Raw genomic sequence first — 21,731 nt, 5'->3', positions numbered from 1 at the left:
AGGCAGCAAAGATTCTACTCATGAACTTGTTACTGGCTCATGTGAAAAGCAAATGTAAAGGATTCATTGTTTGTGGGTGCATGTTAACTGGTAAAGTTGAAGAAAATACGGCTAATTGAACATAGCATATACTTCATTCAGGCAATCAGAAACTATTTCTTAAGAGCCTTACTTTTCACAGAAAATGAAGACTTGAGGGCAATTTTATGCTTGTGCTGCTACACGGAACACTGCACCTCTCCCATCTCATGATTGAGAACCCTCACGCAAAACTACTTCAGTTTTATCTTTCTTGGCTAAGGGTACTTAAGGGGCAGAAAAAAAATCTCTCATTGTGACTGGCTGGCTTGTTGGAAGTGCCACAGTGTTTGATGACATTGGCATGATCACCGAGGAAGAGCGGCTCATTTCCCTCTTTATAGTTTACAGGAACCATCATTCGCTCTTACATCATGCTAGCTGACACACTGACAAGGCCTGACAGCACCACCCCTACATCAGAAAACTCCATCAGGAAGACCCAGCTTCTAGCTGAGCAACACTGTTCTGTGCCTTATCACTACACGGCCAAGGACAGCATCAACATCTGATGATTCTGTCGAGTCTCATCACCATTCTGACCAACAGTCCAAAGCATAAGTCCTCGGGAATCCACTTTGGAAATAGCTGATTTGCTTTTCCCCAACCTGATTTTTCACTAAATCTGAAATTTATCAGCTATCAAAGAAGGACATGGTATAGAATAGACCCTGATAAATCATTTCTAGGAAGACTGCAACACTCTTTAACAAAATCCATTTGCGAGTATGGCATCTTGCCCTTTAGATTGTTGGCAGTGTACAAACCCACACTTAAGTGCCTGAAGTCTTGGAAGACAGTGTTGGAGTTCCATAGGCAATCCTCATCACTGCAAAAAAATGTAACAGAAATGCATTTGCTTATGATAAAGCTGTGTATGAGTTAACCAAAAGAGAGGGGAGCAACTGTGGCCTGAGGGCCAAATCAGGTCCAACTTCTGCTTTTGCAAACAACATATTATTGGGTTGTAACCACATTCATTCATTCATGGATTGTGTAGGGCAGCTTTTGCATTACAATACCAGGGGGGAGGAGTTGAGACAGACCGTATGGCCCACAAAGTTGCAAGTATTTACCTATTTAGCCCTTTCCAGCCAACATTTGCCAATGCTTGCAATAAAGTATGACACTTCTCACTTTGGCTTCTGAGTGTAGTAACTGATATGGGACCATTTCCTGGCCATTTCTCACTGACTAATAGTTGAAATAACAAATTTGGAAGGTTAAGTCCTTCAACATTTATGATGAAATCAACAGTTTTCCTTCTTAACCAAGTATATTCCTTATTCCTGCTTACCAAAATTTAAAAATGGATCTGCACTGTGCATACACTTGATAAAAAAAAAATTAAAGGCATTGGGTAAGAAATTTAGGTAGCCTTCTTTTTTTGAACATAATGTATTTAATTGGTCACCAATACAGAATTAAGAATTCTTTGCCTTATATTGTAGAAAGATTTTTAATGTAAAATATTTGGGATACAATGCTTTTCCTGACTTGAAAATTCATGAACATGGATTAATCTATATAGTATAAGATAAAAAAATGCTTATAACAAAACTTTATGAGCATAGAACACCTACAGGATTCTAATTCACTGATTTGGAAACACAAAGCATATATATTTTGGCATTGAGACAGAAAGTCTTTGTTAAAGTCTGAAACTATGATTTTTTTAGAGAGGAAGAGTCTCGTCTTCTACCTCCAAGGTAGAAGTCCCAGTCTCAGTTTTGTTAGAGAAAAGACCACACTTGAAATTCTTAGTGCAAGGAATTTTCTCCTTAAACTAGTCTCTTAGATCTGAAAAAAGAATGTGTCCATAGATGGTGGTCCTAACCACCCCACAACAAGAAAAAACATTAGACATTCTTTGTTTTAAAACTTCCTCTCAAAATACTAACCTCATGAAGAATATACAAAGACTCTAAAGATCTAGAACATTTGGCACTACTGATATTTTGTGCCTGATATTTTCTTTGTGGGGGAGGCTGCTGCCTGTGCATTGTAGGATATTTGACAGCATCTTGGCCTCCACTCACCACATGCCAGGGGCATCCTGCCATTGGTTGTGACAACCAGAAATGTTTACAGTTATTACCGAATGTCCTCCAAGCAAGGAAGAGTAAGATCATCCTGTGTTGAGAACCACTGCTCTTGAGAAGGACTTAGACCTCGCCAAAAAAGGTGGTAATTTTGTTCAGCCTGGACAAACCAACAATTCAGTTGGAAGTGAAACCTGTTTCCTTCCAAATGAAGTAGCTACACGTCCTGTCACAGTTGTAATCACAGTCATGTTCAACAAGAGGATAAATCCTCTCTTGAGAAAATTCCACTAAGCCAGTTTCTCTGAGTTGTTATCTTTTCCTATAAAACCCAGGTTTCCTTCCTAGACTCTGGTCAGTACAGAGAAGGCAGCACAGACATTCAGAGAGACTCATTTTTCAACTCAGAGTTTGAAAAATCCCACCCTGACTCAACAGCAATGATGGACAGCCTCTTATAAGTCATCGGGGCTAATAAATAAGTAGCCTGCATTTGCTGAAGAGTCCACTGCAAGAGATTATCGCCTTACATATGGCACATTAACGGAATTTCACAGGACAGTGCCAAAAGTTGAATGTGGCTGTTTTCCTTGTGATCCTTTTAAATCCCAATTCAATTACCATGCTCATTTTTCTGATGAATCATCAGCAGAAAGCCAGACTGTTTTTTAGAGTATGATATGATCCTCAACCGGAACATACTTTTGTCAGACTCTACTCCACCTTCCTGGCATTAAACAGAAATACTATATTTATCCACACCTAAAACTACTAGTGATCAGTCCAGCCCTGAAGAAGGTTAGTCCTTAGTAGTTAATCCAGCATGAAATTAACCCTTTATAGAACTGCAAGTATTTCAAAGATAGCTGTTACATAACTGACACCAAAAGAAAAATGAAAAAATAAAACTAAATAACAGAATGAAGTCTGTGGTGTCACTGTATTAGTGTAACTCTAAGTTGGATAGCTTCAGAGATGCAAATCTCAGCTCTAGGCCACAATTAAATGGATGCATCAAAAATAAAGACTTCACATATATTTTCAATATCACAGCAGCTATGAAATGCTAGCTCTTCAATATTGCTTTTCCCTTAAGGATTGTCTTCCCCCGCCCCCCGCCACCTCTTCTTTCACTAGAGGGATACACGACTAGCAAAGCAACATCTGACGTGTTAATATTACCACTGGTACTGAATCTCTGTAGAATTCAGAGACCGCGCCGTAAACCAGGAGGCTGAAAGTAGAAGCCAAATGGACGAGTGACCGCCCAACATTTCAATTGTGCCTCTGAGCGGGCACAGCAGTGAGCTGCAGGCCTTTCTACAGTAACATGAAGTGAGCATTTCTGAGTGATGAACATGTGAAGACAATAGTTAAGGCAAAAAGGTCCCCAGAGATTAAAAACACATTAATTATTCTAGCTTCCCCTAGTCTTGCTCCTCACTCGGGGACCTTTCTAGGTTTCAAGTTGCTTGAAGCTGTTGATATAGATGTCAACAGTCCATCCGCATTTTCACCCACAAATCCTTGTAGTGAAAAAGAGATCTTCGGAATGAGCTGAGCTCTCCAGCTTCATGTCTTTAGCCCAAACATAAAGAAATAAGAAGGTAACAGGTAATTATGGTTGCCTTGGCTACAACTCTAACTTTTGGCAAATGTATTAGTTTTTCTGTCCCTGTTTTCGATACTTGTTTAAATGCAACATAAAAATACCAGAAAGCTGCCGTTGTTATTATTTGAGATATATGCCTTTTTCTTTCTTGATTATTGTTCTCCTTTTTAGCTGCACTCTCACTCCCTGGGCCGGATTATCTGCCACTGCCACTGCTGGGTGGGAGGAGAGAGTGCTCACATCCAGAACTCTCACTGTTTTCCTTGCCTTGCTACATTTTGAATGTGATGCCTAGGGGCCTCCCAGCTAACTGGATGTGTAAATAAAAGAGTTTTAGATCACTTCAAGGTGTCATTCAAATTTTCTTCCTAGCTAACAGGGAGGAAATTCACCAAATCCACCCTGGGGCCATTTTCCTATCTCTTTTCTGTTGACACTCATGTAATGTGCTAAACAGATGAAGGCAGAGTAAGTCCCATATTCGGATCTTTGGGGACTAACTCCCCAGTCCTTCCTCCAATCTTTAAAAGATCCCTCTTCTTACTCTTAGATAAAACTAAATACAAAAAAAGGGCTGAAAGGGTAGTTTCTATTATCAGACTTTTTTTCATATCCTTTCTTTTTCTTACTATATTTATCCACACCTAAAATTACTAGTGATCAGAATATATTGGAAATTTTATTGAGTGAGATTTAAGATGGAGAAGAGGACACCTTAAGGGTATAACTTTGTAACTTAGTACTCTTTATCCATTATATAATTTGAAAATTATTCCTTGCATTGTTGCTACAAGCATGGAGTCTCTGTGATAATTAGAGTTGGGCTCTTGGCAGGATTTCTCTGCCTGTGTATTCTGACAATAAGTACCATCATAGTAATCCCCATCATGTGAAGACAATCAGTGGTAAATGGCTAAGCGGAGGTGTCAATGATGCTTCAGGCAATGGTTCAACTACCCCCTAATAAAGGCTTTGAACTTGGATAATAGAAAATCCATCTCTTGGAACCACTTTACCAAAGACTGTTTTCTATAACAGTCAAGGACAAATACCAAGATACAGTAGAACACCTAAGTAAAAATAGCAATAACACTCACCAAAGTTGTTGAATGAGATCTTGCTCTAAGCAACCTCTATACACAACAATATTGGTAGTTCTAAAACCATTTGTAAGTAATTCACCAAGAACCTAAAGCAAACCCAAGGAAGTTGTAAAATCTTCATCCTTGTCAAAGGATTAGTTTCAGAGCATCTCAGAAGGGATTTCAATGGCTGGTGTGGGCTATAAGAGATAAAGTCAAAGTTTGTAATATCACTGTCCAGTAGAACTTACTGCAATTATAGAAAGGTTTTATCTCTTCACAATCCAACACAATTTGGTGGTTAGGCTATTAAGTATTTGAAATGTAGCTAGTGCAAATGAGGGACTGAATTTTAATTATATTTAAATAGCCACATGTATCTGTTGAATCCATATTGGATGCGGGTCTAGAAAATGAAGAAAGGAATACTGAGAAGCGTCTGGTCTAAGAAAGTAGGAAAGCATTTCCTAGGAAAGCTGCAAGCTAAGGGCAAGGATAGCAACACAATTTCATTTTGCATTCCACCTCCAATTGATGGGGAACAAATCCCCACTTCTAAGCTAAGGCTGAGCTCCTCCGTAAAGAGCTCTCTGATTAGTTGGCAATGTCTACCATGAACACAGGAAGGGGAGCTGGTGGCACATGTGTTGTATATTTCCCAAGGGCCATACAGCAAGCAGAATTTAAACTCTATAGAAAAAAGTAGGAAGTTAGATTCCCAGATGACAAGAAAGATGGCAACTATAGAAAACAGTCTGGCTTCTGGTTCTTTATTGCCTTGAATTGACACTCTAGTATAAATATGAATAAGCAGGCATTCTAGACATGTGTGCCTGCAGCCAAGGGAGTCACTGGTGCCAGATCATTTATTTACTTGTTTATTATCTGTCATATTTATTTGGCTGTTTGTTTAGTATAGTTCTCAAACACTAGAATGGGGGCCATATAAGAACATGGACCAACCTGTGCCAGAAAGTATTAGGTCAAAGATTATCCAGCCTTATTTGTCACACATGTGACAAATATTTGAAGGTCTATTATATGTAATACACTATGTGACAAATATTTGAAGGTCTATTATATGTAATGGACTATGTTAGGACTGGAGAAACAGCTGTGAAAAAGACAAGTCTGGTCACTATCCTCATAGCATACATCAAACAGATTGCACAATTAAGAATGTGTGATACCCTAACAGCAGGGACCTGTCTTATGGGGTAGGCAGGGGAAGGTTCAAATCAGAGAAACCTTCTTTGAGATTGAACTGAATTTGAAGGTTGGATAGGAAAAACCAGGTGACAGAGAAGTGAAGGAGAGGGAAGGAAGAGCATTCTAGGCAAAGCCAATGGCTTGGGCAAAAGTTCTAGGTAGGAAATGGTGAATTCCAAAATCTATAACATAAATAAGACAATATTTTTTTGTCATCCAACCGTCATCCAAAGAGCAAAGAAGACAGAAAGACAGAGAGCAAGCTGTCAGGGTTGGTTGAAGATGCCCCTGGAGGGGACTATACTCCAAATCAAGTCCCTTGGACTTCCCAGACACCAGAATCCAATCAAAATAATTTGAGGGCACCCTTCCCAGGGATGACCACATGCTCCTATGCACTCTGATACATAACCCACAACCCCTTTAATGAGATATTCTTTTGCTCAATTTCTTAAACAGGATCATACAAAAGCACAAAGGCAGGTGGAGGGGGACTCAATTATGCAACAAAACCAGAAAGACTTACACATAATTTATAGAAAAGCTTACACAAGAATTTATAAGAACACTTTGCTCATATACTACTGGATTTGAATGTCTATTCTAGACAATTCTTAGAAAGGAGAAAACATTATCTCCATGTAACAGTTGAGGATTCTGAGACTCAAAGAAAATGTGACTTGTCCAAGAGTTCACAGTCAAACCACCCAAGTCCCATACTCTTCCCTACAAGAGCAGCTTTTACCCAGTTGAAGGTCCCCGTGGGAAACTGAGTCTGATCCTGAATGACACAACCCTACCAACCATGCAACTTTACACAAATTCTTACTAAAGTGCTTTTTGTTCTACCAATAAAAGCATCCTCCCCAAGAGCTTTCCCTTACCCTGGCAGAGAGACTTTCTGAGTTAGCCTTCCAAAACACACTTCTCCATGGGAGGCTTTGGGAACCACCTGGAAAAGCTCTATGACCACTTACTTATTCAGAAACTTTCATCCAACTGAAATCCAGAGGGTTGCGAACCATCTTTTTAAATCAACTTGTAGAACTGGAATCAATTCACAGGGCCTCTTTAGTTCTGAAATACAATGAATCATTTTCAGATTCATGGATCAAATGCTCCAAAGCACCTTCAGCAATGAGAGCTCTCATATACTGAGTATCTATAAAGGCCCAGATGCTCTGCATACATCCTATAAATAGGATGACCAACTGTCCTAGTTTACCTGGGACGCAGAACTTTTGATGCTACAAGAAAATCAGTTAGTCATTGTACCAGTAATTTAATCCTCACAACCTCAGATATGGTAAGTAGGCCTTCTCCATCATCTTTACGGATAGGAGGATTCTGACCAGAATGTTCATACAGTTTTCCAAAGGTCTTCATAACTAGCAAAACAAACCAGGGTTTGAAATGAGTAACCTCAGTGGCTTGATTTTTAGAGAGGTGGACATCCTCGGGTACTGATATGTAAATGAACACCTCAGACCTTCCACTTCCACTTCCTCTGGAGAATTCTCACTTTTCTATCTTCTGAAGTGGATAGAATTTTTTTCAAGACCAAAAACTAGAAACATTCTCTTTTAGCCTTAAGCTCAATGTTCTGATTTGCATGTCAATGCCAGCAGTGTCATTTCACCTGAGGGCTGCTTTTAAAATTCCCAGAGCAGTGTAAGCAGTTTGAGCTGGGAAACTAGCCAGGCAGTTGTGGAGAACAGGCCTTGGAGTCACACCTGAAGAAGTGAAAAGAGTGTAGCAGGCAGACTTAAAATTAAATCCTTTCCTGCCATATACTAGCTGTGCAACCTCAGGGTTAATAACAGTTATTTCTCAGGATTACTGTGAAGCATAAAATGAGACCACCTGATGAGAATCCACCCTGCTCTGTGACTGGCACATGATAAATGCCCAATAAATAATCCACCAACAATTCCCAAGAAAAGAAACTCCAAATGTCTCTTGCTTTGTAATCTCTTCAAACCTTCACCAAGGTTTCTAAAACCTAAACCTACGTGAAAATAATAGATTTTTATCAATAAAAATCAAGCCTTTTTTTAAAAAATGGACCAAAGATTTGAACAGACTTTTCACCAAAGGAACACACAGATAAGAAAAAGGCACATGAAAAAATGTTCAACATCATTAGTGAATGGAGAAATACAAATTAAAACCACAAGGAGGTATTATTACATACCTAATGACCAAAATTAAAATACTGACAATACCATGTGTCAACAACAATGATATAGAACAACTGAAATTCTCATGTGTTGAAGGTAGGAATGTGACATAGTATAGCCAGTTTGAAAAACAGATTGATAAATTCTTATAAATACATACTTATCATGTGACTCAGTAATCCATTCCTGAGTAATCCAGAAACCCAGTTCACACACACACACACAAAGCTTATCACAGCTGCACTGAGAAAAGCCAAATAATCTGTAAATAGTCTAAATGTTCATCATCAAGTGAATAAAAACATGTGGTATGTCCATACAATAAAATATGACTAAGTAAGAAAAAGGGACTATTCATACAAACAATAAAATGAGTGAATATTAAACACATTGTGTTAAACGAAAGAAGACAGACATAAAAATTACTATATACTATACAGTAGTCATTCCAGTAACACAAAACTTTGGAAAAGGCTAGGGAAGAGTGAGGGGATTATGTGTAAAAGAACACAAAGGAACCCTTGGGACAATAGAAATACCCTAAATCCTAGTGATGGTGTTACACAGGCATATGCATTTGTCAAAACTCATCATACTGTCCATGTACAAAGGGGGTTTTACTGTTTGTAAGTTATAATAGGTCTGATAATTAAGCTCACTAAGTCATCCTAGAAAAAGTGCCACATGCCTCATTCCTGAATATCACTATGGTCATCTTTGAAGTACTCCCCCCCTTGGGAAGCTATGCACCAATGCCAGCACCTAGTCCACCCTTCATGGCAATTTTGGAATCTTTTTCTGGAATGACCATCAGAATTGTCCTTGTATGAGGCCTGACAATTAAGTTTAAGAACTTGCCACCATGCACTTACAGCGGCAGCACTGAACGAACAACTTGAGAAAGTTTCATAACCTTGGCCTAACTGTGGTATATAAGTGTGTCACAGCTCTGTTTTTGTTGACATGTGGCAATGTCTTGCTGAATGGTGTTCACTATTTTTGTTGTGTATTTTTGTGTGCCATACTACAACAAATCTAATGGCCATTCCAGAAAGAGTTCCACAATTGCTTTTAAGGGTAGACTGGGCATTGGCATCCACACTTATTTTCCCAAGGGAACTTCAAAGATGACCAAAGTAATATTCAGCAATGAAGTATACAGCACTTTTTCTAGGATGAGTTCACACACTTAATTGTCATACCTCATATACTAATATCCTAGCTTTTAGAAAATTGTAAAGAACAAGGAGTCTAACTCAGGAGAGAGGAGCCACTAATAGCCATTTCCTTTGGCCTGGTAATAACACTTTGATTTTTTTTTCTCCCCCAGGAACTATACCCCTTCTAAAAATCAGTTTGCCAGAACCTGCAATGAGGATGACCACCCTTCCTGGACAACAAGCAGGTAATTGATCTAAACAAAGCCAATTAGATAATTTTCCACAGAATCTGGGTCTTGAGCAGAATGGTAGGAATGTGCTTTTCCTACTCCAGTGCCCTTGAGAGAGTTTTCATTACTTCCTCCCATTTAGATCTTCTGAGTGTCCCTGGCTTCAGTTCTTCCCCAAAATGAGTTTTGTCATTTTGAGATTACCTTACAGCCTTACAAAATCCTTTTTCCTCAAACTGAAGTTTTTGTTGCCTATAACCAAAAGGCCCTAACAGATGCAACTTTTTAGTTCAATCAGGTTTTTTGCGTCTTAAAATCCTCCACCTACTCCTCCAGAGAAGCCATAGATGGGATGTGTAAAAGCAGGGGAATTCATTTGCTTGTTTGTGTCTTACATGGTCCCTGGGTCCTGGGTTGGGATGTAGGGACTTTCAGTCTTGGTCTTCCTTGGCTTTCCTGATGACAGAAAAACAGACTATTGACAAGTCAGGATGCGTCTCTGTTAACCTCCTGCCCATCAGGAAAGACCTGGAAAGACCTCTTCAGGCCTGTGGGAAAACCAGGTCAATGAGCACCAACTTGCTTTGACCTAGAATGGTATGTCTGTGCCATTTCCAGCCTTCTGGTAATCCAAAAATTTGGGGAAATCTGAAGCCCCTAACTCAAATTATTATTGTTAACAATTATTGAGCAGTCATTATCTATGAAGCATTGAATTTAAAACTTAATGTTGTATCTCACTGGAGCCATACAATAACCACCTGTGGGTAATCAGCATTATAATTCTATTTTGCATATAAAAAGACTGAGGTTTAAAAAGGTAAGACCTTGTCTTTGGGTGGGGGTGGGGGGGGGGCGGTGCAGGCGTGCAGTTTTTGGCTGGGGCTGGGTTTGAACCCACCACCTCGGCCACCTCCGGTACATGGAGCCGGCATCCTGCTCCTTTGAGCCACAGGTGCCACCCAGACCTTGTCTTTTTATAAAGTCAATTTTTTTTAAAAGGTAAAGAGTTAAAACAAACAAATGAAATCAAACTCAGACCCTTCTGTTGCATGGTCAACACTCTTAATCATTTTGACAACCTCCCTAATGTGGGCAAGTTTCTGCTCTGTGGCAGAAATCAAAGTCCACCTGGCTAACACAAAGGAAAAACAAAAGGGATTCCATTATTTTTTCATGCCAGAAACAATCACCCAAGGGGTCAGGCATCAAAGTGAACTGTCTTGATTTTATCAATTGCCTTTTCTCCTCTACTTGCCACTTGAGACTTTGCTGTCCTCTGTGTACTGACAAACCCTATCTTACCTGGCAGGAATGTGTTTCAGGTTGAAATTTAAAAAGGAAGACTATCACTTCTCACAACTTAACAGCAGTCAAGAGCTTTGCCAAAGTTGTAACATACCCAAGGATCACGGGGGAGGGTCAGGGACCTCAAACTTTGTCCTACCCACCAGAAAAACCCTGGAATGAAATTTGACTCCTCAACATGGTCTCATAGAGCCTTGGGGATGTAAAGACGACCTCAAATATAAGGACTGAATGAAAATGTTACACATTCAGGTAACAAAAATTTAGTAGACTTGTTAGCTAATAGTATTTTACGAATGGGCATTTCTTTATTATATTATACATGCCATGAGTACATAGGCTGTTAACATTAGAAAAAGCTGGGTAAAGGGTACACAGAGTCTCTCTTATCTTTGTAACTCTTCTATAAATCCAAAATTATTTCAGAAATAAAAGGCCTTAAAAAATGTAATGGACACATTGGGTAAGAAGTTCCCTACAGCATCCTCCTTAAGACCACATGTTGAGGACAACATTATTGATGGAATACAACTAAAGTGAGAATCAAGTCACTTTTATCAGTGATATGTCATTGGTAGCAGCAATAGAGTCCCTCTGATTCAAAGCCATGAGAATAACACACTTTGAAAATCAGGATTTAATAAGAGCAGAACAAAAATAGAGTCTTATCCTGATACATTTGAGCCATCAACATACCCTTCTATATAAAGCATCCTGATAAATGAGGGTGGGGGTCAAGAATGTGTAGGGTCCAAAGAAGGAAGAAAAAGGGAGAATATATATAAATGAGATGAACCTGAAAGGCACAAGAAAAAATCATTTCTATCACTCATCTGGGTTCAGGGGAAGAATTTACACATTTGCAAAATAACTTGATAAATCTAAGAGTGAGATACCAGAGTGCTAGTCCTCAATACAGGACACTGAACTTTTTCCGAAGAGAACTGAAGAGACGCCAATCCAAGAGTTATTCGGTATAAGCACTTCAGAAGAGTTTTAAAAAGCCCTAAAAAGATGAAATATTTAGGACCTGCAGAAAATTCTGTAAGAAAATTTTGAGGATGATTAAGTGCAGAAATCAAGACTACTTTCAAGTATTTCAAGGTGTCTTACTCAAGGACAATGATCATTTAGCCTTAATCCCTAAGACTAGAAAATAAATTTATTCAGTTTAGAGCAGTCATTTCAGATATGAGGATGAAGGTCTTGAAACAACAGGTGATGAAATCTCTTCCTAGGTCACCAATGGCGATTATTACTACATTGTCTTTAGATGTCATTGCTAAGACAGGAGGCTGTTTTTCGTGTTTAATATAAACCTAACTTAAAGCACAGAGGAGGAATACACGATTGATTTAGAGTCTTCTCCAATTCATGGACTCAAAATATATGTATTATGTAGCAGTTTTAACATGTCTGGGAATAGTAGTTGCTAGAGAAGGAATCAGACATCGTTATTCTAGGACAAAAGTGCCAGTCATGTCATGAAACTCTGGTGTAAAAAATTCCTTGACTGATCCAGTTTTCTAACCTCTCTTTCTATTTCAGAGACTTTCTGAGGACGTATGACCGTGAACCTGCAATTTCGGAGACAAGCCGATCTGGCATGAAGCTCCAATTTCTTTTCCCATAAGACAACTGAGATACATTCATGAAAAAAGAAATCATGGCCCAAACCAGAATCTTAAAAACAAAACACAAAAACCATCGCCCCCAGGATGCTTTTTCTTCAAGGGGCATTATCTACTCACCTTCCATGTATAGTACTTGGAGAAGAATTTAAAGTAAATCAGTAAATCATTCCATTTTTTAAATTCATATTTTATTACTCTCATAAGAAGAAAACTTAGCAGTCCAAATCATTATATCCGTACATTACTATTTTTAAACCTGACTGTGATAACATTCCCGCCTCATCCCAAACAGTTGGGTGAAACCACATTTCACTTTATCCCAGTTTGTCTTCCATTTATATTTTAACGCATAATTTGGTCTCACACTCAAAGGACTTCCCACTAATGAAATAAAGATTTGCTAAGAAAAAAAATCAATGTATTACTTGCCTTTGTATCCATCAAAGACAGAAACAGTTATGAAAGTCTGAAATACAGCAAATGTCCTCACACTCTTAGAAAAACCAGTAGCAGAGAACCAAAGGGTTAACACAGCTGATTTCAGGGTTAAGAGAAGGATGGGGGATGATGTTTTAAAGCAAACACCTGGAGGGAAAAAAGTAGTATTTTGTTTCCACCTCAAGAAAGTGCAGACAAACATGAGGCAAATCACATCACTGGAATACTCAATTATCTGAACATGCTAATTAACGAAATGTAATCAACCTGCTTTCAGTCCTGTCTTCACCTGCTGTAATATTTCCAGTGCTTTGCCGTCCTTATTCCTCACAACCGTTAGAACATTAGACAGTCTGCATGGTGCATCAAAGGGAAGCAAATAAGCACAGAATTTTGCTGATGGCAGGGATTTCTCATGCTCAGGGCACAGGAAGCAACAATATGGAAATGGCAGCCCTGACTGTATGTTTTAATTATTCTCCACACCTATTTTGCAAAAGAGACTTAAAGTTCAATTAAGTAATATGATGCTCAGTTCTGGTTATTTCATAAAACTGAGTGCAGACAGTCATTTAAAGTAGTAAATATGCAGTCATGGTAGAATTAAATATTCATGAAATCAAGAGTGACTGGAAAGCTGAGGATATCAGGATATTAAAATTCATCATAGTTTCCACAATGTAAATCTTGTATGCATTTGTAAGGCACCGGGTCTTGCCTAGAGTGTGTTCAGATTCGAGTTCCTTGGTAGCCTGCCGTTTAAATAACAATATTGATTTCGGAAGATAAACAACAATTTTGATTCTTAGCTCAGTTTCAAAATGCAAAACAATTTTGAACATTTGAAAACCCAAACTTGTTAAGTGAGCCTGTCTCCAAACACAGCACAGCAACATTCACTGTGATCTGGACATGATTAGGGTATTTGTTTAATCCACTAGTACCTTAGGGAAGGTCCAACAGAAACCAAAGCAGTCTACAAGGAGCAGCACTTGATGCCATGCAATTCATTTCTAGCAAGCAGAATTGTCCATTTCCCCATACACTTCCTTAAGTGAGCAAAGGTGAGAATGTGGGTTGACTCTTCTTTGGTACCAATATTCTGATTTGTTGAACCAACTTCTCTTCAATATTAGCAAACATTCAAAACCGGATTAACAAATACACATATACACTCGATAAAGATACAACTAAACCACACCGGCTTCCACAAACTACAAGTATGTGTGAAGACTGTGCCCAGAGGCAAACTGTAATAAATACGCCCTAATATTACTAGGGCATTTTCTCTACTTTACAATTTTCTCAGCAGAAGAAATATCGGCATTGGAGAATGGCATGTGAGCCATGTCTTACTGGAATCCAATTACCTGAAGAACTCCTCTGTCCACAGTAAGTAGCAGCTAACCCCTGGTCTACAATGACACAGCAGGGCTGCAAAAGATTTTTTAGGGTTTCTCTCCTGCCCTCCTAGGGAAGAGCATGCCAGGTGAGAAGGAGGACCTCCAGCTCAGCAATGTTCTCATTTCTGCAAATGAGTCAAACTTTGCTCCCATTGTTACCATCTTTAGGTTGATGTCACCTCCCTCCAAGGAGTCCCAAAAGCCACTTCAGAGCACCAGAAGACATGTTTCCCCTAGACCTATATCACCAAATAAGCCTCGGTTATACTGTGAGGGCAAGCAAAGGTCTCCACACTGCTCTCCGGAGGTGCTGTGCTCTGCCTCAGGCATCACACCGCATGTACCAACAAGACTTTTCTCTGCACACACCGCTGAACGCCGAAACCAGGACAGACTTCTGCACACGCCTTCCAGTTTGGAAAGTCACTGTCGCCCGTGGATTCCCTTAAATCTCACCCCTTCTCCACATCTGCCACCCCCACCCCCACACAAACGGGGGAAGGGGGTTGGGGAGCGGAAGAGTTAAAGTGACAGCCACTACTAGAGCTCCTTGGTTTTGTTCAAAAGGTGTCACAGCGCCAACACTGTGGACCTACCTTGCTCTCTCCTTTCTCGCCGTTGGGTCTCGTCTCCGGATCGTCGCTGTCCTCAGCGCCAGCACTCTCGCCGGGCAGTTCATCCTGAGCCAGCTGCTGCTGCTGCGGCTGGGGCTGGGGCGGCTGTGGCGGCGCCTGGCAGGCTCCGCCAGCCCCCTGGGAGCGGGGGATGGGCTCCGGGCGCGGAGAAACTCCCTCAACATCCATCTCCATCTTCCCATTCACTGGAGGGCAAGACAAAAGCGGAGCAGAGACTTGGCAGCGGCGCCCGGCGGCTCCTCAGCTGCCGGTGGCACGCATGGCTCGCCGAGGAGGGGCCGCCTCCCGCGCGCCCTCCCTCCTGCCACCCTTCGCCTGCGCTCCCCGCAGCTCCGCTCGCCTGCTCGGCTCCGGCACTGGCGGCGTCTGAGTCGCGGAGCGCGAGGAGCCGGTGGCCTCGTGTCCTTGGAGCGGTGGCCTTCAGGCGCCCCCGGCAGTCCCGCTAAGCAGAGCGCATCACCGCGGCGGCAGCGGCGCCTCCCAGCCGCGCGCCCAGCAGCGGGGCGCTCCGGGACTCGCTCTCCAGCCCGGCCTCCCGATCCTAGCCGCTTTCCAGCGTCTCCTGGGGCCCCTCGGCGTTTCCCCTCCCTTCCAACCTTCTGAACAAAGTTGCTGAAGAACAAACCAGATCGCCAGGATTTGCCCAGCGAAACTGGCAAGAATAGGGAATGTCAGGTGTAAGTGAAATCTACCCTTCCTGCCAGCTGACCAAGGGCCGACCCTCACCCTTGCCCCCTCCCCAACGTAAAGGAGCCCAGTGAATGAGCGCTTTCCGACCTGTGCGAGGTGGCGGCGGCGAGGACTAGAGAGGAGCTCGCGGAGGACTGGTGCGCCCACCCCCAACCCCAGGTGACCCCCGGCTGGACCTGGGCTCCCCCCTCCCTCTCGCGGCCGAGCGTGTCTCCGGGGTCAGTCCCTCCGGGCGTGCGTGTGAGTCTCCCAGAGCTCAGCTCCCGGGTCTGCTCCGCTACTGGCGACTCCGCGCCGCACAGCCCCGCATTGGGGAGCTGGAGTAGAGAGGGAGAATCAACTGGCAGATTCCGGGCAGGAAATTGACCTACCCTTGCCTCCTACTGGAGCGTGGGTTAGAACCGGGAAGGGGTGGGGCCCCGCGGGGATGGCGAGGACACGAATCTCACGGCGCGCTGGAGTTTGGCGTAAAGGTCGGCAGCAGAGGGTCGATGGGGGAGGAGGAGGGAGAAGCGAGAAGTCGCTGCCAGGCATTTACTGCAATGTGCCCCGGGCTGGGCCCCAGCTGGGTGCCGTCTCTTTCGAGGGGCGAATTCTCCGATCCTGGAAGAGCGTCCTCAGCAGGGCAGGTCTCCAGGAGGTTCTCGTGGTGACCCCAGGGGCCGGCGGTGAGCTGCGCCTGTAAATATAAATAGAGAGAAATGGCGAGGGTAGACTTGGAAATTCTTAATCGGGGCTCACCGTTAGTCAGGTGATCGGTTCTAAATTTAACAGCACTTGGGTCTTGGGGAGTAGCTTACAACTTCACGGGAACTGCTACTGCAACTCTGGACGTCCAGGACGGACCTTCAGGCAGCTATGGAGAGAAATGGCGGGTTATTAAGAACCTGTTTAATATTAAATAGTGCCCATTGTTCCGGGCTTTGAGTTCCATAATGCCCCCAAATGGATCAGCAGATAAATGAACTATTCATGCATTTCTTAGCAGAGTGGCTTTTTCCCCCTAACATACAATGTATCACAGATAACATTTGCCTAATGAAACCAGAAAAGTGCATTTGCTCATCTCCCGTCTGCTTTGCATTAACTTAAACACAACTTTTACATATAAGGACACACTGTCCCAAGAGATGCAGTACGCAAGAATACGTCATTAGGTTAGATCCTGCAGTACGATGCCTTAATCTCTGAAATTCACATCTAAGTGTGACACAAATTCATTGCCTCTTTAATCATTCTAGACGGCCTATCAGAATAATAGAATACGAACATGCTTTTGGAAAGAAGTTTAGAGACTAAATTACCCGTTCTCTTTTTCTTCAAATTTTCTAAAACCTAAATTTCAAGTTCATTTTCTAAATTGGGAACTTGTTCAAAATAAAGTAAGCTTGCTTTAGTCTGAGATTCACTGTACTCTCAATATTATTTTACACCATGTATATAGGTAATCATGTATCGGCCAAGAAAATACAGAGCTATGTGCTCTTCCCTTGTATATGGTAATAAAGCAACAATTCCTATAAGATTTTCATAATAGTAAATTAGTTTGTAGGTGTAATGTGCTTAGCTGGGTGCCTTAGTACGTAATAAGCCCAACAAACATTGTTATACTGAGAATAATATGACATCAACTCACATTGAGCATACATCTGAAGACCTGGATTTACAAAGAAGACGCTATCAGTTCAAATAATCTTTATTTAAATTTTCTGAAAAATATTAGGTATCTTCAGAGAACGAAGCCCCTTCGGAAGACAGGGAAAGTCAATAGTGTGTTGTGTGCAATAAAGGTTTGAACTTGACAGATTTTTCTTCTACAACGTAGAAATAAAAATCTCATGTCAGTTCCGACAGAAGCAGGAATAGCTGACTGGTAAGTTATGATTCTTCTATGGCTGCTACTTCCAACATGTGTTTGCGAACTTCTTTTAAGACTTAAATGAAGTTTAAATCAAAATAAAGATACAATACTTCAACTAAATTTGTTCTAAATTTAAGCATGTGCTTTTAAAGACTCATATTGTTAAATGCAAATATTTTTCCTTTATTCTGCCCCCCTATTTTGGGGGGACATGGATTTTTTTAGCATCTGTCATAAGTAAATATGGACTCAGAAAATATATTACATTTCAAAACTGTTGATTGCACCTAATTATGCATGTAAATTGCTACTTCAAGCATGCAGACAGCTTGCAACATTTTGAAAATTTTGCCCTACTAGTCATCTGAGGTATTTGTGTTACTATTTTGCAGTTGCCTTAAATGACTCTTCATTTCCCAATTAACTTTCCATTAATGATGGGTCTGTGAATGAGTTTGACCTTTTTTGTCCTCCATCTCTCAGATAATTCAAATTTTTAAATCACCCTTCTTCCTATGTATATCAGACCACTTGATTTTTTGAGTCACTGACATGAGAGTTTACAAAAGGTGTCCGGGGAGATTAGTCAGTCCAGCCCCTTGCTGTGTAAAGTATGATTTTAACAAATATGACCCAGAAGCATCTTAACACCTAGGAATTTGCTAGAAATACAGAGTGTTGGGCGCCAGACCTACTGAACAGAATCTGTATCTAAGAAAATCTCTTGAGTGATTCCTACCACAAAACCACTGCTCTAACACATCATGTGGTTGGCCTTGCTACATTATAATTGTTTGGCACTCACTATTTCCCTAAATTACTATCCAGAAAAGCTTAAGAAAACACTATTTAGCAATTATTTTCTCAATATATTGTATTCCCTACTACTTCTCATCCCCTAGGAGCCTACTGCTGCATGTTGAAAAGTTTTACCAATTAAGAATATTTATCATATATCTGTGGTAATGAATAAGAAATGTACAATTTTCTAAAATCAAATGGCACTGCCAGGCACAGTGGCTGCCGCCTGTAATCCCAGAACTTCAGGAGGCCAAGACCAGAGAACTGAGGATTGTTTTAGGCGAGGAGTTGAAGACCAGCCTGGGTCACATAGGGAGAACCTTCATTCTACAAAAGGCATTAGCCTACAAAGCATTTTATCTTGCATAACAACCTTTATGGAAATAGGTGAAACCATTTCCAAAAAAAAAAAACCTGGTTGTTTTTAACCTGTTTAAGATTTGAAAGAGCACAGTTTCCCTGCTGAGATTACTGATGTCTCATCTTGCAATGCAAGCAGAAACTGACTAGTTAGCAGGTGTACAATGACAATCTTATAAAACTATAAATTTGGAGTAAATTTGGACTAAATTAGGTGTCCCAGTATTGGAGGGAACTATCAAAGATTTTAACTTGTAAGGAATTTCTTAAAAGCACATTCATATAAAGCTCAACAAATTGTTACTCTTAAGGGCTGCCTAGCATAGTAGTTCTCACTTTTTAAGGTACATAAAATCACCTGGAGTATGTTGTTAAAAGGCAGATTATGATTCTGCAGGTCGAAGTCCGGGCCTGAGAATCTAGATTTCTAACCAACATTCAGGTGAAGCTAGTGGTTCAGAACATTAGCCCTAATTGCTGTATCATCCGTCATCAATGGTTCTCAAATTATAATCCATTGGGGGAACTTTCAAAAATCTTCATTGCAAAAGTATTCCCTTCTCTCCACAACCACACCAGCGTCTGCAGCTTTGCGTCTTTTGTGGTATAGGACATTCTCACTGGGGTTAAGTAATATCTCAGGGTGGTTTTGATTTGCATTTCTCTGATAATTAGGGATGATGAACATTTTTTCATATGCTTATTCATGTGTCTTCTTTAGAGACGGTTCTATTCATCTTTCTTGCCCATTGATACAAGGGATTGTTAGCTTTTTTCTTGTTGCTTAATTTGAGTTCTCTGTAGACTCTTGTTATCAAGCTTTTGTCCAATTCATAATATGAAAATAACTTTTCCCATTCTGATGGTTGTCTATTTGCTTTAGTTGTTGTCTCCTTAGCTGTACAGGAGCTATTCAGTTTAATTAAATCCCATTTGTTTATTTTTGTTGTTGTTGCTGGTGGGACTGTAAACTAATACAACCCTTTTGGAAGGAAATATGGAGAATCCTCAAAGAACTCAAACCAGACCTCCCATTTGATCCTGCAATCCAATTCCTAGGCATCTACCCAGAAGAAAACAAAAAATCTTATCATAAGGATATTTGCACTAGACTGTTTATTACAGCTCAATTTACAATTGCCAAATTGTGGAAACAATCTAAATGCCCACCAATCCAGGAATGGATTAACAAACTGTGGTAACTGTATACTATGGAATACTATACAGCCACTAAAAAAACGGTAACTTTATATCTGTTGTATTAATTTGGATGGAGTTGAAATACATTCATCTTAGTAAAGCATCCCAAGAATGGAGAAGCAAGAATTCAATGTACTCAATTCTGTTATGAGGACAGTTGATGCTCATACATGGTGGGGGGTGAGAGTATGGGGAGGGAAAAGAGGGAAGGCGGGAAGGAGGTGTGGGACCACAGTGTGTGACACAACTCTTGAGGGTGGGACACTATTAACAAAAGGACTTCACCCAGCAAACGCAAGCAGTGTAACCTGGCTCATTGTACCCTCAATGATTCCCCACAATAAATAAATACATAAATAAATAAATATCTTCAATGCAATGCACAGAATTTACTCCTCAGACAAATTAAATCTAAATATCTAGGCCTGGGATCTAAATGTCAGTAGTTTTTAGACCTCTCCAGGTCATTACAATGTGTAACCAAGTTTGAGAATCAGTGCTATAAGTCAGTGATTCTCAATTGTGTTTCCCAGACCAGCAGCAGCAGCACCTGGGAACTTGTTAGAAATGTAAATTCTAGTGCCCACTCTACACCTACCAAATTGGAAACTCTAGGGGTGGGATTCAGTAATCTAGATTTTTAACAAGGCATGATTTTGATGCCTGCTCAAGTTTGAAAACCACTGCTCTGATCAGAGATTCTCCATGATTGCACATTAAAATTACCTGGGGAATGTTCAAAAAGTAGTGAATCCCCTCCCCTCGTCAATTAAATAAAAATCTCCTGAGGGTGAAATCGTGCATGTTCATGTTTAAAAGTTCCCCCAGGTGATTCTAATTGTGCAGACAGGGTTGAAAAACATTTCTATAGACTGAATTTTTATGTATGCAAATTGGTGTTTCCATGGAGCAGCAGTTTCTTCTATGCTGGTTAAAAAATCCTTCCTTAATCTGCAAAAATGGAGTACCTGAAAAGGTAAATTAGAGTGCTATCCCAATTATCATAGTTCAAATTAGGGTATTCAGTATTTTCTGATGAGCCACTTTTTTTCTTCTTGGTAACATAACAGCAGCTTCTGCCTTCTGCAACAAGAACTTTGATGTGAAATGGCTTGATTTCAGGTGATTAAGAGACCCACTGACACCAGTCTGCAAGGACTAAGGGTTCCTTCATCAGGTTATTGGCCATCTTTGGGGATGCTGTCGTAAATTGGATAGCTGCTGTTGAAGTTTTAGCACCATGCTACCCAAAGTGAGTTTCCCAGATCAGTAACATCACCATCTCCTGGGAACTGGTTATGAGCATTGCATTGCCTCAGGCCCCATCCCAGACCTACTAAATCAGTATCTGGACTTTAAGATCCCCAAATGATACATATACACATTTACAGTTTGAGAAGCACAATGGTAGCATATCCCTATGAGATACAGAGGTGGCACTCAACCAGCAACATGGTCCTAACTCCTACATCTATCTCTTGGCTCTCCACAGATCCACCCCCTTTCTGAGAACCTCGTAGAACCCTTATGAATGAAGTCCAAATTGATAAGAGGACTATACAAGCATCCTTCCCTCTAGCACCACTGCCCAATAGAACTTTCTGCAGTGATGGAAAGGTTCTGGATGTGTGCTCCTCTTTAAGTAGCCACCAGCTACATGGGGCTATTGAGAAAAGAATTATGGCTAATGTGACTGAGAAACTGAATTCTCATTTTATTTCATTTTAATTGATATAAATTTAAATAACCTCATGTGGTTAGTGGCTCTATAATTGGACAGCACAGCTCCAGACGCATCATCCTTCCTC

The 21,731-nt window shown here is 40.8% G+C and overlaps 1 protein-coding gene across 1 annotated transcript; it reads left to right on the top strand.

Annotated features, from left to right (window-relative positions):
* Positions 1–15,141: 15,141 nt before the first annotated feature.
* Positions 15,142–16,386, top strand: LOC100947601. The gene is given in 4 exon segments (XM_003781885.1): positions 15,142–15,622; positions 15,625–15,681; positions 16,183–16,250; positions 16,252–16,386. Coding segments are annotated over 4 exon segments (741 nt in total).
* Positions 16,387–21,731: the final 5,345 nt, after the last annotated feature.

Source organism: Otolemur garnettii, unplaced genomic scaffold (assembly GCF_000181295.1).
Source record: "Otolemur garnettii isolate 467f Iridium unplaced genomic scaffold, OtoGar3 scaffold00002, whole genome shotgun sequence".
NCBI classification, from domain to species: Eukaryota; Metazoa; Chordata; class Mammalia; order Primates; family Galagidae; genus Otolemur; species Otolemur garnettii.
The sequence above is the reverse complement of the archived record's forward strand: the minus strand, read 5'-3'. Positions and strand labels throughout refer to the sequence as shown.